The sequence below is a fragment of the Trachurus japonicus genome, chromosome 1 (assembly GCF_045865225.1).
Source record: "Trachurus japonicus isolate A0001 chromosome 1, Traja_1.0".
Taxonomy (NCBI): domain Eukaryota; kingdom Metazoa; phylum Chordata; class Actinopteri; order Carangiformes; family Carangidae; genus Trachurus; species Trachurus japonicus.
Window position 1 is genome coordinate 38362542 of NC_140907.1, and position 15164 is coordinate 38377705.

The 15164-nt window shown below is 44.5% G+C and overlaps 1 protein-coding gene across 1 annotated transcript in view; it reads right to left on the reverse strand.

Moving 5' to 3' along the window:
• Window positions 1-15164, reverse strand: part of cct4 (chaperonin containing TCP1, subunit 4 (delta)) — a 36141-nt gene that overhangs the window by 17964 nt on the left and 3013 nt on the right. Inside the window, exons 3-5 of the mRNA XM_085787389.1 lie at window positions 14762-14851; window positions 14512-14620; window positions 8024-8288 (exon numbers count right to left, since the gene is read on the reverse strand). Coding sequence (XP_085643515.1) covers window positions 8024-8288; window positions 14512-14620; window positions 14762-14851 — 464 coding nt within the window. The remainder of the gene's footprint in view (window positions 1-8023; window positions 8289-14511; window positions 14621-14761; window positions 14852-15164) is intronic.

Consider the following 15164-nt stretch of genomic DNA (forward strand, 5'->3'; position numbering starts at 1 on the left):
TAAGCATCAACGATATTCAGCCAAACCCACATAGTTTGAAACAACGTTCAAAACACACACAGCCAGTGTCACAACTAAGCATATAAAGCCCGCTAGCTTAATGCTAACGTATATGTAAAACACCATAGACGGGCTAACAGAAATTAGCATGCAGTTTACAGCCAGTAAAGCTGCTAAAAACTGTTTTAATTGTGGCTTTAGCGCTGTTAACACGTCACCGTTTAATCCAGAGTCTGTGGTCAGTTTATAACGCTGGGGAATTTGCTCCGATGTCTGTTTTGGGAGAAGTGCAGAGTCTGTGTGAGCCCCGACCGGGGACCAGGGCAGCGGCTGTCACAGCCCCGACCGGGGACCAGGGGCAGCGGCTGTCACAGCCCCGACCGGGGACCAGGGCAGCGGCTGTCACAGCCCCGACCGGGGACCAGGGCAGCGGCTGTCACAGCAGCAGCAGCCGCTCTACCGAGCTGATCTGCCGGGGCCGACCGTCCTCCTCCCGGAGGAGGAAACGAGCCAAGTAACGTATCCGCATGCTTTTAGAGGTTTACCGCTGAGATTAATGTTGGTCTCATTGATGAAATTAACTGTGGCAGTGGCATTAGTTTGTTTGAATGAAAAGTGAGCAGGGCTGCTTCTGGGCTACGGACTGAAATCACCACATTTACGTAAATGAATAAATGTTTTACAATGAACCGATCAGTCTAATACATTTTATTTTGTTAAATCGACATGGTTACTGTACATGGCAAAGATTATTATCACTTTATGACTTAAAATTACTCAGTATTTCTATGGGAGTGTCGCCACTCTGTTATATCAATCGCTCTGGTCGAGGCGGTGTGTTTCACTGCTTCCTTTCTCCCGATTTAAGGTTGTATGGATCGTATCCGATATATTTCTCTAATTTTTGGTGATACCTGCTACGTGCAGGCTCGACCAAAAGCTTCAGAGTACTCGCTTTCCATTATTTTCAGGCACCGCTCTCCACTTCCTGCCCTCCATCTGACATCGCCCCGCCCCCTTCGCGTCATCATAACCACGTGACTGAAAACAAGCTATAGACACCGTCACCATTAAAGGGGACCTATTATGCTTTTCCAGCTTTTCAGACTTTTATATGTGTTTAAAATGTTGGATAATGGTTCTAGAGGCCGTGGAAGTGTCATATCCTGAGGTTAATGCATTTGGAGGTAAACCCTGCTAGATAATTGGGATTTCTCTGCACACCTGTTACACTCGGTTGCGCTGAGTTTTTTTTTACATGAGCTCGCGTCTACGTCATGGCGTGCCGGACTCCCCTACATGGTCATGCCGAGGTCTCTGCTCCAGCCGGCCCCGCCTCCCCCCATGCTGCTCTGTTGTGCCTGGTGTCACAGCGGAGAGCGGAGCAGAGCACTTCCTGCTTCTTCCCTGCATGTTTTAGCGCTGTAGCGTCACTTTACTAAGTTTTATTTAGAAGTTTACGCCGACGTTTCATGTAAGTGAAGCTCTACCTGTGTGAGGAGCGACGTACCACCGGGGCGACGTTGTTCGCCGGACCGACGTAACGCTGGACCGCCGGAGCACCGGAGCTCTGGAGCTGCAGCGGCTCCTCACACAGGCAGAGCCCGTCTGCAGGCCTCCTCGGCCGGGCAGACATCCGTGCTCATCGCGGTAGAGAAAACCCTCGCTAATAAACATGCCCGCAGGTTTTTTAGACGTTTACCGCCGTGTGGTTAGTCTATTTAGCAGAATGTTGGTCTCATTGATGAAATCTTGTGGCAGTTGAATCAGTTTGAATGAAAAGTGAAGCTGTGAGAAGGAGGAGGAGAGGAGGTGCAGTGCTGCGGAGCTCTGTAGTCTATGTGCACAAATCACCACATTTACATCAATAAATAACTGTTTTACAATGAACTGACCAGTCTGCATATATTTTTAATTTATTTTATATATTTATTTCTGCATTTTTATATTACATGTTACATAGTTACAGTAGCTTACATGGCAAAGACTACTCTATACCATCTTTGGTTAGGGTGAGACTAGGTCATGGGCACATTTCATTACACAATGTAGACTGGTCAGATGCAGACTGGAGATCTGGCAATTTGCCTACTGCAGATTTAGCTTCTGTTTGCATACTGCATTTTGGCCAAATCAGTATAGGTACTAGTAGTAGACATCGTCATGGTAACGCAATGCTGAGGGAGTGGTTCATTTGCATTTAAAGGGAGGGGCCACTGAAACAGACCGTTTTGCAGAGCCCTGTTTTTGAGAATGCTGTGATGTTTGATCTTTGGGGTATTTTGACCAAAGCACGTCACAGACATGTCTTTAAGACACCCAGGAACTATTTTAGTTGGTGCAAAAAGGAGCATAATAGGTCCCCTTTAATAACGAGAGCCTCTATTGTTTTATTGTACCGAGTACGAGAGGCTTGTTGTGAGCTGAGAAGCTGCTGTTAGCGGTGGATGCTAACCGAAGCTAGCGGCGGATGCTAACCGCTACCGCTAGTCGAAGTTAGCATTGAGCTAGCGCAGCACAACGAACGCCCCTCATGCTGGTTACCGGTCGAGGCTTTAGTTGTCAGTGATGGTCGGTAATCAGTCCGTGGCTCCAGCGGTTCACTCGGACTGTATTTATTTATTTTAACTGACTGCTGCTGCTGAGACGACATGCTAGCACTCGATAGCATCCGAGACAGCTAACGTTAGTGGGGATCGGGGGAGCGGGTGGGAGGGGGGAGCAGACACAGTCACCACACACAGAACTAGGAGCCCATAGGTGATGATTAAGACGGATTTCATGAAAGTCTAGCGCTTATGTTTGGACAAAAATCTCCAGATATGCCGATATGTCTCCAGGTAGAGCAGGGCAGACCGGTGTAGGTGGTGTAGGTATGCTCGGCTCGGGCTGCTGCTAGATCACGGACTCAGCCGTTACAGCCGTACAGTGACGGCGGTGTCGTAAATCCACGCGCATGCGCAGTTGAGTACTCCCTGTGGAAAAATAGCGATTTAAACGTCATTCTGCGGTAAAGTTTTTATTTGTATCTTATTTCACTGGCTAGCACGTCTGTATGTTTTTTCCGCCCTGCTATCAAGTTAACGGGTGGATTTGACCACCCCTCCATTCATTTAGATAGGGGTCTGGTCTCCTTGGGGTTTTCGTGGCGTCGCCAAGATGGCCGCCGAGTGGCATGACTTGCCTAGAAGGACTTTGCTAAAACTAAAATCATAGAAGAATCGAATCGGGAGAAAAGCGTATCACGGTGATTTTCCGAGTCAAAAAAGTAAAAAATTTTAATTCAGTTTTCACAAATTTAATTTAGTGGGAACTATTTATTAGCATGTTGACCATGTTACCAACTATAATGGACAACTATAATATTTTTCTTTTTTTTTCATCTATCAAACGTATTGAGTTTTCTGTCATTGGTGTTACCACATGGTAACACCAATGACAGTAACACCAATGACAAATATCTATAAAAGGCTAATTACACAAAATAGTGTCCAAGCTAGCTCAAAGCCAGCATGAGTCAGCACCTTAAAATCTATAAATTATACTTATTAAACTGTTTTTTTTTCCATAAAAATATTTAATTATAGCGCAAATCAAAGTAACACCAATGACACAAAAAAAGAACCACGTTGAAAAATGACATTTTAATGTGAAATATCTTACTTTTTACTCATGAAAGAGACACTCACAATGTATTGTCTTAAATGGCTCTTTTTCTTCTTCTTCTTTCTGACCTTGGGAGTTCTCTTATATATTCTTAACCTTTCAAAATAATGGTCTGTGATACCAGTAACACCAATGACACCAAATCGAAGGACAGAATTCTTTTAAAAATATTTTTATTATTAAACAGCCAATTTAGATTTAATTTTATTCATATATTAAGCCCAGTGTTTGCTCATTATTGACCACTTTTTTTTTTTTAAACAAAAAAGAGGAAATATTTTTACACTGTCCAATAGCGTTGAACCATGGCAGTGGGACAAGTGTTTTTTTAGGTACAAAGGAAATCAAAACTGAAAAAAATAAAACAAAACAGTAAATATATAAACTGAAATTATCATCATCATTTAAAATGGTTTTAAATTACATAATTTCGGTTTAATGTGGATGATCTTTTTAAATTTTCAAGCATTTGTGTGTCTGGAAAGTGCAGGGACATGTTTTTCACCGTATTTTGATAATGACCCCCCTATGTAGCACTAGTGCTGAAAGTTAACGTACAGCCCTGGCGGTAGATACGGACGACATGATGGACGGCACAATAACGGAGGACGACAATGTAATTCAATGGGGAGCGTTATAGTTTTGTGACATTCTGTGGTTGAATGTCACAAAACATTCAACCCTAACCCTTTTCCACTGGGGTTACCTGAGCAACAGGACCAGTGCGAAGATGTAACGGAGGAGAGAAGGAGGAGGAACGATGGAGGAGGAGAAATAAGAGGAGGTAGAGAGAGGAGGGGGAGAAACAAAGAGGAGAAGGGGAGAAGAGGAGGCAGCACCAACTCCTGTTAAAACCTCTTGCCACTCCTATAAATTCTGTAATATTCGCCTATCCAAGGCGTACCCAAAGTAAATTGAATGCTGTTCTTGAACTGTTCGGAGAATATGGATGGGCTTGGTCTCTTTTGAAAGGTAACACTCTGAAGTTTTTCCCCAAACTGAAATAATCACTATAAGTGCTACTATCATTGAGTAATCTAAGTGGGAGCACACTGAATTAGAATGTTTTTATTCTCGCCTGAATTTTTTTGTTGCAATCAGATGCCTGAAGATGAGTGTAGCTGATAATTTTAGCTGGAAAACACAATGGGACTACAGCATGAAGCCTTACCTGGCCCCAGTTCAAATTTGATAACAATCCTGCTAAAAATGAGTATTTTACACATGTTTTTCTAAGTGTATATCTAGGCGTTTTCCTAAAGTTGCCATTGACAAACAATACATGCGCCAAAGTGCATCTTTTGCAAAGTTACGCATGAAGATGGCAGTGCTGCCTTTTCCCAGGGACCGTGAATGCAGCACATCGTTCGTTTCGTAATCTCATTGGCTATTCAATGCTACAGTTGTCATCGGGATCGGTTTCTATTGGCTGAAGCCATTCAGCGCTGTCGGAGGGGATGTTCCTCATCAGACACAGCCACTCATTCGCTATTGCAGGCGGCAGCCGGGGACAGGGAGCTTGTGATTGGTCGAGTGAGCTGTCAATCGAAAGGTCAGAGGGCAGCGCCATTTTGTAAAGTGAAATAAACATTGTTTTCATGTAAACGCCGGATTTATGAGGAGAAATAAACGGATTTACTGGATATACAATGCGTAATTTCATAAGATGCAGCAGCGGGATGAGGCTATCTACCGGTACAACCGTGTGTTTTGGACTAAATACTTTACTGGATTGGATTTACTGGACTTTTCTGAATGTAACGACACCAAGTTTGTGGGGAAACCCTGTGATCCTGAGCCTGCCCTGACACAAATCGTGAGTTATATCGGCTTTTTACGAACTTTGTTAGCATGTTTATAGTCTGATTCGAGTGTTGCTGTGATGATTATATTTAGGAATGGTCGGCATATCTTTAATCACAAGAGTTTTAGCTTTCCAACGATATGTGGCATGACTATTTCAAGTGACTGGTGACATCCTCTATGACACCTCCCTGTTTAAAACCCCCCCGGGGGCCCGCCGGCGGGCCGTCGGAATGGCAACGGGTTAAAGAATAATATCCTTATAAAAGTCTGAGAGGACCGGGCAGCAGATTAGGAACAAGACCTGACCTCCACTTCACCCACAGAAGAACCACTTTAGGTCAAAATGTTTCATCTGTAAAAAGGTAAAGATGGAAAAACCTCCCAGTAACAATTAGAGGAGAAAACTAAAAGCTTTGGTTACAAACAAACAGGACATGTGCCCTCCTGTAACTTGTGTTGACCCTTTGCACGTGACGTCAAATTACAGGGGGTCTCGTCCAGGGTATGAAATTAAGAAAATATTTCGGGGGCAATTAAGTGTGTATAAAAACTTTCAGAGATTAGACAGAAGAGGTTGTTTAGACTTCAGCCAGAGAAGAACAGCTTCAGGTGGCTAATGTCAAAATTATCTATAAAAGGTTGGTAAACATGGAACAACCAATTAGAGGAGGAAACTAAAAGCAAACAGGACATGTGCCCTCCTGTAACTTGTACTGACCCCGAGGAAGAGGAGAGGAGGAGGAGAAGGAGAGGAGAGGAGGAAGAGGAGAAAGAAAAGGAGAGAAGAGGAGAAAGAAGAGAAGGAAGAGGAGAGGAGGAGGAGAAGAAGAGAAGGAGGAAGAGGAGAAAGAAAAGGAGAGAAGAGGAGAAAGAAGAGAAGGAAGAGGAGAGGAGGAGGAGAAAGAAAAGGAGAGAAGAGGAGAAAGAAACGGAGAAGGAGGAGAAGAGGAGAAAGAGGAGAAGGAAGAGGAGAGGAGGAGGAGAAAGAAAAGGAGAAGGAGAAGAGGAGAGGAGGAGGAGAAAAAGAGCAGAGGAGGAAGAGGAGAAAGAAAAGGAGAGAAGAGGAGTAAGAAGAGAAGGAAGAGGAGAGGAGGAGAAGAAGAGGAGAGGAGGAAGAGGAGAGGAGGAGAAGAAGAGGAGAGGAGGAAGAGGAGAGGAGGAGAAGAAGAGGAGAAGGAGAGAAGAGGAGGAAGAGGAGGAGGAGAAAAAGAGCAGAGGAGGAAGAGGAGAAAGAAAAGGAGAGAAGAGGAGAAAGAAGAGAAGGAAGAGGAGAGGAGGAGGAGAGGAGGAGGAGAAAGAAAAGGAGAGAAGAGGAGAAAGAAACAGAGAAGGAGGAGAAGAGGAGAAAGAGGAGAAGGAAGAGGAGAGGAGGAGGAGAAAGAAAAGGAGAAGAGGAGGAAGAGGAGAAGGAGAGAAGAGGAGGAAGAGGAGAGGAAGAGGAGGAAGAGGAGGAAGAAGAGGAGAAGGAGAGAAGAGGAGGAAGATGAGAGGAGGAAGAAGAGGAGAAGGAGAGAAGAGGAGGAAGAGGAGAGGAGGAGGAGAAAGAAAAGGAGAAAGAGGAGAGGAAGAGGAGAAGGAGAAACAAAGAGGAGAAGGGGAGAAGAGGAGGAGAAGAAAGAAAAGGAGAAGGAGAGGAGAAGAGGAAGAGGAGGAAGAAAAGGAGAAGGAGGAGAAGAGGAGAGGAAGAAGATGAGAAGGAGAGGAGAAAGAAGAGAGGAGGAGGAGAAAGAAAAGGAGAAGGAGGAGAAGAGGAGAAAGAAGAGAAGGAAGAGGAGAGGAGGAGGAAGAAGAGGAGAAGGAGAGAAGAGGAGAGGAGGAGGAGAAGAAGAGGAGAAGGAGAGAAGAGGAGGAAGAGGAGAGGAGGAGGAGAAGGAGAGAAAAGGAGGAAGAGGAGAGGAGGAGGAGGAGAGAAGAGGAGGAAGAGGAGAGGAGGAAGAAGAGGAGAAGGAGAGGAGGAAGAGAGGAGAGGAGGAGAAAGAAAAGGAGAAGGAGAAGAGGAGAGGAAGAGGAGAAGGAGAAGAGGAGAGGAGGAGGAGGAGGAAGAAGAGGAGAAGGAGGAGAAGAGGAGGAAGAGGAGAGGAGGAGAAGGAGAGAAGAGGAGGAGAAGGAGGAGAAAGAAGAGGAGGAGAGGAAGAGGAGGAAGAGGAGGAGGAAGAAGAGTAGGAAGAGGATAAAGAAGAGGAGGAAGAGGAGAAGAAGAGGAGAAAGAAGAGGAGGAAGAGGAGAGGAGGAGAAGAGGAGGAAGAAGAGTAGGAAGAGGATAAAGAAGAGGAAGAAGAGGAGGAAGAAGAGTAGGGAGAGGATAAAGAAGAGGAGAAGAGGAGAAAGAAGAGGAGGAAGGAAGAGGAGGAGAAGGAGGAGGAGGTAGAGGAGAGGAGAAGGAGAGAAGAGGAGGAAGAGGAGAGGAGCAGAAAGAAAAGGAGAGAAGACGAGAAAGAAGAGGAGAAAGAAAAGGAGGAAGGAAGAGGAGGAAGAAGAGGAGGTAGAGGAGGAAGAGGAGGAGGAAGAGGAGTAGTAGTAGCGTCTCCGGAGCGGTTGCCTAGCGACTCACCCCAGCTTCTTGGTGACCTTGATGTCCTGCAGGTCGACCCCGGTGGCGGTTGCCGGGTCGATGACCCTCATGACGGCGTCGACGCTCATGGGCGCCAGCAGCCCGGAGTACTGGGACACCACCTTGGAGCTCAGCGACGTGGTGGCGCTGTTCAGCAGCGTGTCGCGGTCGCTTAGCAACACCGGACGGCTCATCGACGTCAGCACCTCCACGCCCTTGTCCACCGCCTTCTGGAACGACTCCGAGATGGTGGTGGGGTGGATGCCTGAGGATGATCGATTAATGATTATTGATCACCCTCGTTAAGTGGCTCATTAAAGGGATAGTTCAACATTTTGGCAAACTGGCCCATTGCCATAATAATCCCTATAGACTGGGGTTGTGTCCGAAATCCCTCCCTCATTCCCTCCTCCCTCCTCCCTATATAGTGAATTCAATATAGTGACTATATAGTGGACTCACTGGTCAAATAAAAAAACACTTTCGGACACTACTCCGCCGCACAGTTAATGACGTATTACGTCGCGTAATTAAAACGTTCCGACAGCGATTGTAACAGCTGGTGCAGGTACCATGGATACAACCATGGCAACGGCCGGTGTAGAGGAGTAAAGCAATATATTAAGCGGTAATATATATATATTTAAGCATCAAAGACGTTCAATCAAACCCACATAGTTTGAAACAACATTCAAAACACACACAGCCAGTGTCACAACTAAGCATAATGTCCGCTAGCTTAATGCTAACGTTAATGTAAAACACCATAGACGGGCTAACAGAAATTAGCATCGCTATCCAGAGTCTGTGGTCAGTTTATAACACTTGTTAGGAAATTTGCTCCGACGTTTGTTGTGGGAGTCTGTGGAAGCCGTGACCGGAAAACTCTGGCAGCCTGGACACATTTATTGAGGCTGCTGCACTACTGCATTTATTTGGTAGCTACACCGGTCGTTCTGGGCCGGTGTGTTAACGGCGTCGATCCGTGACCGCAATGCATGATGGGATATCTTGCTCCGGTTAGTGACCATCGGATGTTCACTACATTTCGCGGTGAATTGTGGGATAGAATCAGTGCACTATATAGTGAACATTAATAATCACTAAACATTCGGACACCACTACAAAATGGCGTGGCCACTATATAGTGCACTATATAGTGAGTAGGGGGTGATTTCGGACACAGCCTGAATCTCCTTGTTGTTTACATTCTACTTCCAGGTAGAAAACCAGCTGTAATGTGAATGAGATCAATAGCAACAAATGAGAGTTTAGCTATATATCATATTTTTCACGCCCTATTAGTCCAGTCATTTTATGAGAAAAGGTTAAACAAATTGCAACAGAAGCAAACTCAACTGATTTTGTATCCTCAACATGTCCTGAGTGAGGGAAAAAAAGCCCCGAAGAATCCCACTAGGGGAAAGTTTAGAAAAACACCCAAACATATCCCATTTATACACATATAAAAAAATGTTTTCACATGTATAGGGTAAAATTTTTAACCTTTAGATATCTCCATGAATATTACTGAGTTGATTAGGGCTGACCTCCAAAAGTCGACGATTCGACGATTCGATTCGGAGGGGTCTGATTCGACTATGAACCTCGTAGTCGAATCTAACCAAGACCGTACCATTCTGACTATAGCTATGGGGGTGCCCACGGCTGCTGAGCATAAATTGTTACATAGAATGTCTTTTTTCGTTATAAAAAGACTATTTTGATACAAAATCTGCCTACTTTCTGTTAATAAAGAGTTCAAAATTATGTGTGCGTTTAAACGGTAGTCTTAGCTTCTTACTACGTATTAATAAATCACCCACTGCAGTTGCACAATTAAATGAGCGGAGGTTTTTTTTTTTTTTTTCAAATGAGCGGAGGTGAGCAGTAGGACCGTCAAAGAAGTCACTGCAGAACACTCACGGAGTGGCAAAAAGACGAGGGGCAGAGCCGCCAAAGTTTAAAATCAAGGAAGTCTGACAGTCTAACTTTGTCAACATTTATCATGCATGACCTGACAGAACAGCAAAACATTGTGAGGATACATCTGACTTTGACCGAGTTACATTCAAGAACCTGCTTTCAGTCACGGAAAATAAATTAACTCCAGCGGTGATTTTTTTTTTTCGATGGATCAGCTGTGTTTACCGTTTCAAGTGTCAATAGATGGTTAGACAGATGATTTAGTCCCTAACACATCCTAAAGTTTGACATGTCAGAGTTTTTCAGAAGAGGAACTTGTTTTTTTTCCGATTTCCGAGTTGTCATGAACGCACCATAAGTGTCGGGAGTCACAGCTGTAATCTCGTCCCTCTGCAGCCTGTCTGTCTCTCTGCCGGTGCCGCGGTCACACTGTGTGTGTTACAGGATTGATTAACGTAATGTACGGATTGTCGAGTCCTTCTGACCTCCGTTTGTTTTGATACTACATGTTTTACCCGGTTTCTCTGTGTCCACGACCACCGCTATCCTTCATCACGTTGAGGGATGAGGGATGACTCACAGTCCGAGCAAAAGGAGCGTTGTCCAGGGCAACGTAACATAAACGCATACCCTGGCTCACAATGGCTACTAAAAAATCATTAAGTGTGGAAAATAAATAAAGGTATTTGTTTTACACCTACCATATTTTTGGGGTGTTTTAGCTCTTTTGTTTGAAACGGAAAAAGTCGCAAATTTGCTGCTATCAAAAAAAAAAAAAAAAAAAAAAAAAAAGGTTCGACGATCAGTCGACTATGGCAAAATCTGACGAATCAGATTCGACTATGAAAATCCTTAGTCGAAAACAGCCCTAGAGTTGATTACTGACATTAAGACAAACAAAAAATGTATTACAAGTTTTTTGAAATTCTTTGTTAACATGAGCCAATCTGCATACATTTGCATAATTTTGCATAAACTCCACCGTTTTGACGGCACATGTATATATGAAGTTGCTGTGGTGGTACCGGCATGGAAACTGGAATGAGTTGACTCCATCGGTCAACCGACAAGTTGACCACTTTAAATTTCAAGATGACTGCAATTTTTCAAGACAGCCACATCCTTAGTAGAGCAGGTATGACATGAGCCAACAGTGCATAATCCAATTACGTATGGCTAATTTGCATTCATACAACACCTGATCTAAACATTGAGTAGAGCAGGTGAAAATGTCTTGTTCAATCTTGTTAACATATTACAGTTAAAAAACTTAAGGAATGGAACCAATTGGGCTACCCATGAGCATTAATAGAGACGGAGCATGTCATACCTGCTCTACTAAGGATGTGGCTGTCTTGAAAAATTGCAGTCATCTTGAAATTTAAAGTGGTCAACTTGTCGGTTGACCGATGGAGTCAACTCATTCCAGTTTTCAAGCTGGTACCACCACAGCAACTTCATATATACATGTGCCGTCAAAACGGTGGAATTTTTGCAAATTTATGCAAATTTGCTCATGTTAACAAATAATTTCTAAAAACTTGTAATACATTTTTTGTTTGTCTTAATGTAAGTAATCAACTCAGTAATTTTCATGGAGATATCTAAAGGTTAAAAATTTTATCTTGTTCCCGTGAATTTTTTTTTTATATACATATAAATGGGATGTTTGGGTGTTTTTCTAAACTTTCCCCTAATGGGATTCTTCAGGGCTTTTTTTCCCTCACTCAGGACATGCTGAGGATACAAAATCAGTTGAGTTTGCTTCTGTTGCAATTTGTTTAACGTTGACCCCTTTTTTGGCCTAAAATTACTGGACTAATTGATCACCCTCGTTAAGTGGCTCATTAAAGGGATAGTTCAACATTTTAGCAAATTGGCCCATTGCCATAATAATCCCTATAGACCGAATCGCCTTGTTGTTTACATTCTACTTCCGGGTAGAAAACCAGCACGTAATTTGAATGAGATCAATAGTAACGAACGAGGGTTTAGCTATATTTGTGACCCGATCCATCAAAATGAGTCACAGTGACCCAAAATTTCAAAGTTGAGATTTTGGTATCAATGGAAAGATTAGAAAATAAGCTTTAAAATGATACCCTAGTCAGAGTCATACATTTGATGGTTTTCGAGATGTGGCCATTTGAATTATGATCTTTCACTCTCTCATTTCGTTCTAAAATCTGAGAAAATAGCAGTTAAAGTTTTTGCCAGTGACTCTGGCATCTGTTCCTGTACCACGTGATTACACGCACCCTATACGGTCCCTTGTTGTCATAGAGGCACCATTCAATGACCCTCGGAAAGCAGGGAATCTCACAATTCAGATGCTTTTTACAGCTCGTTTCTATCATAAACGGTTCAGAAGTTGTCATGTTTTGTTGACGTTTTGTAAAACATGTGCAAGCGTGTACGTTCGGTTTAGCATCGATGCTACGTTCGGTTTAGCATCGATGCTACGTTCGGTTTAGCATCGATGCTACGCTCTGTTAGCGTCGATGCTACTCGGTTTAGCATCTGTTTCTGTACCCGTCCCTTCTCGTCATAGAGGCACCATTCAATGACCGTCGGAAAGCGGAGAATCCCGCGATTCAGATGCAGTTTACAGCTCGTCTCTATCATGAACGGTTCAGGAGATATTTCATGTTTTGCACCGAAGCAACACTCATTTTCAGAGGGTTAAAGTTGCAAGTCAACTTTAATCATCATTTAGGCTACGTGCCTTTTCTCAATTATCTGGACTGTGAAACTTTGGGAGATTGTTTTTGAATGTCATTGCTTTGAAATTAGGGTAAAAAATTTTTTTTTATTTTCTATGGGTTTTCCACGTTATCAGCTGATTATCTAAAAATAGAACGTTGCGACTTCCGACTCATTTTGATGGAACGGGTCACATATCATATTTTTCACGCCCTGTCACCGTTTAGACAAATCTGAAATGATTGAAGAAACATTACTATTTCTGTGTGTGTGTTTTGTGTTGCTATGTGTTGTATTTATTCAGTTTGGGGGAATCACAGTGTCTAGAAAGCATCAGTGGCTCAGCTGACAGGAACAGCTAACGGTAGCTAAGCTAGCGGCGGTAGCTAAGCTAACAGCAGGACGTCAGCTGTTAAAACCCTCCCGTTGTGGGACACGACATGAAACTACTCCAGTTAGCTCAGTCATGTTGGAACTCAGATATCCGCTGGAGAAAATATTTTTTCATGGAGCGTTTATTGAGTCACTGAGTTATTAAAGTTAAACAGGTAGCTAACCGTTAGCCCGGCTAATCTATGATAACCATGACTAATTACAAAAATGTGCACACGTAAATAGTAATGTTTGTCCAATCATTGGTTTTATAGACTTTACAAACATCAGATTAGTCTAAACGGTGATATAGTGACATGAAAAAGTAGATAAATATAGTGAAACTCTCGTCCGTCACTATTGTTGTCATGCTGGTTTTCTACCAGGAAGTAGTTGTAAACAACAAGGAGATTCGTCCTATTGATCAAAGTCAAAGTCAAAGTCAGCTTTATTGTCAATTTGACCTATGGCTAAGCCACGCCCCCAAACAAACGCGATGAGCCAATCACAGTGCGCATAGCTAGCCCAATACACTCGGACATTCTCTGCTTCCACGTCCATTGAAATGCATTGCAGTTAGTCAGTTTAAAGGCCCTTTCACACCGCGGACGTAACGAATAAACGACACGAAATTGCGAAATATTCGCGGCCAAATATTTCGCATCAAAACCATTCACACCGGCGGCGACACGAATATGCGACAGATGTGACGATTAGATTCCAAAGTTTCGCTTTGCGACGGGTGGTTCTTCGCCTCCACGTCATGTCTTCAATCCGTTAATTATCCCTCATGTATTCGCTATGTTATGCCGCTGTTGTTACCAACTTTACTCAACACAGCAGCTCACTGTCTGATCACTGATCAATGTCTGATCACTGATCAATATCTGATCACTGCCTGACAGTATGAACACACTCTATTGCTGTTTCTCCTCCTCCTCTCCTCTCTCCTCCGAGACACAGGTTATTTACATTGTTTACATTAGCGGCCAAGCACGTGTCCATGCGCCCGCGTGCGTGCGTGCGTGCGTGCGTGCGTGCGTGCGTGCGTGCGTGCGTGCGTGTGCGTCTCTGTGTGAGTCCGTGCCCAGAGAGACGGCAGGTGAAGGGGCTGACTGGCAGAGATGAGAGCAAAGACGGTGAAACTTTTTTCCTGTGAGAGACCACAGTCTGTTGGGAAACAGCTGTGTTCTGACGTGGGGGCTGTGACGTAGCCTACGTCCTTTTCACGCTACATGTGGTTGATGCGTTTATTCGCCGGGCGAAAGCTCCGAAAAATCGACCTCACGACGAAAAAAAAATTATGTCGCATTTTCGCCGCGACACATTCGCGGTCGATGTGAACGGACTCGTGATGAAAACCAGGGTTCGAAAAAAAATACTGATGCGCGAATTATTCGCACGAAAAATACGTCTCCGGTGTGAAAGGGCCTTTAGTCAGTTAGTCCTGGTCCTGGTCCTGGTCCTGGTCCTGGTCCTGGTCTCACCTCTCTGCAGCAGCTTGGAGCAGGCGTCCAGCAGAGCTCCAGCGATCACGACCACGGAGGTGGTGCCGTCTCCGGCCTCGATGTCCTGAGCCTTGGACAGTTCCACCAGCTACACACACACACACACACACACAGTTAACTCCGTGTCACACACCACTGGGGGGAAGAAGAGTGTGTGTGTGTGTGTGTGTGTGTGTGTGTGTGTGTGTGTGTGTGTGTGTGTGTGTGTGTGTGTGTGTGTGTGTGTTACCATCTTGGCTGCAGGGTGAAGAACCTGCATCTGCTTCAGGATGGTGGCGCCGTCGTTGGTGATGGTGACGTCACCTTTCTCATCCTGGATCTGGAGAGGAGGAGGAAACAACACAACCAGGTGAGGAGGAGGAGGAGGAGAGGGGGGGGGGGGGGAGGAGGAGGAGGAGGAGGAAGAGGAGGAGGAAACAACACAACCAGGTGAGGAGGAGGAGGAGGAGAGGGGGGGGGGAGGAGGAGGAGAGGGGGGGGGGGGGAGGAAGAGAGAGGAGGAGGAAACAACACAACCAGGTGAGGAGGAGGAGGAGGAGAATGAAGAGGTTGAAGAGGTCAGAAGAGAAGGAAAATGAGGAAGAGTAAAAAGAGAAAGAGGAAGGAGGAAGGAAGAGGAAGGAAAGAAGGGA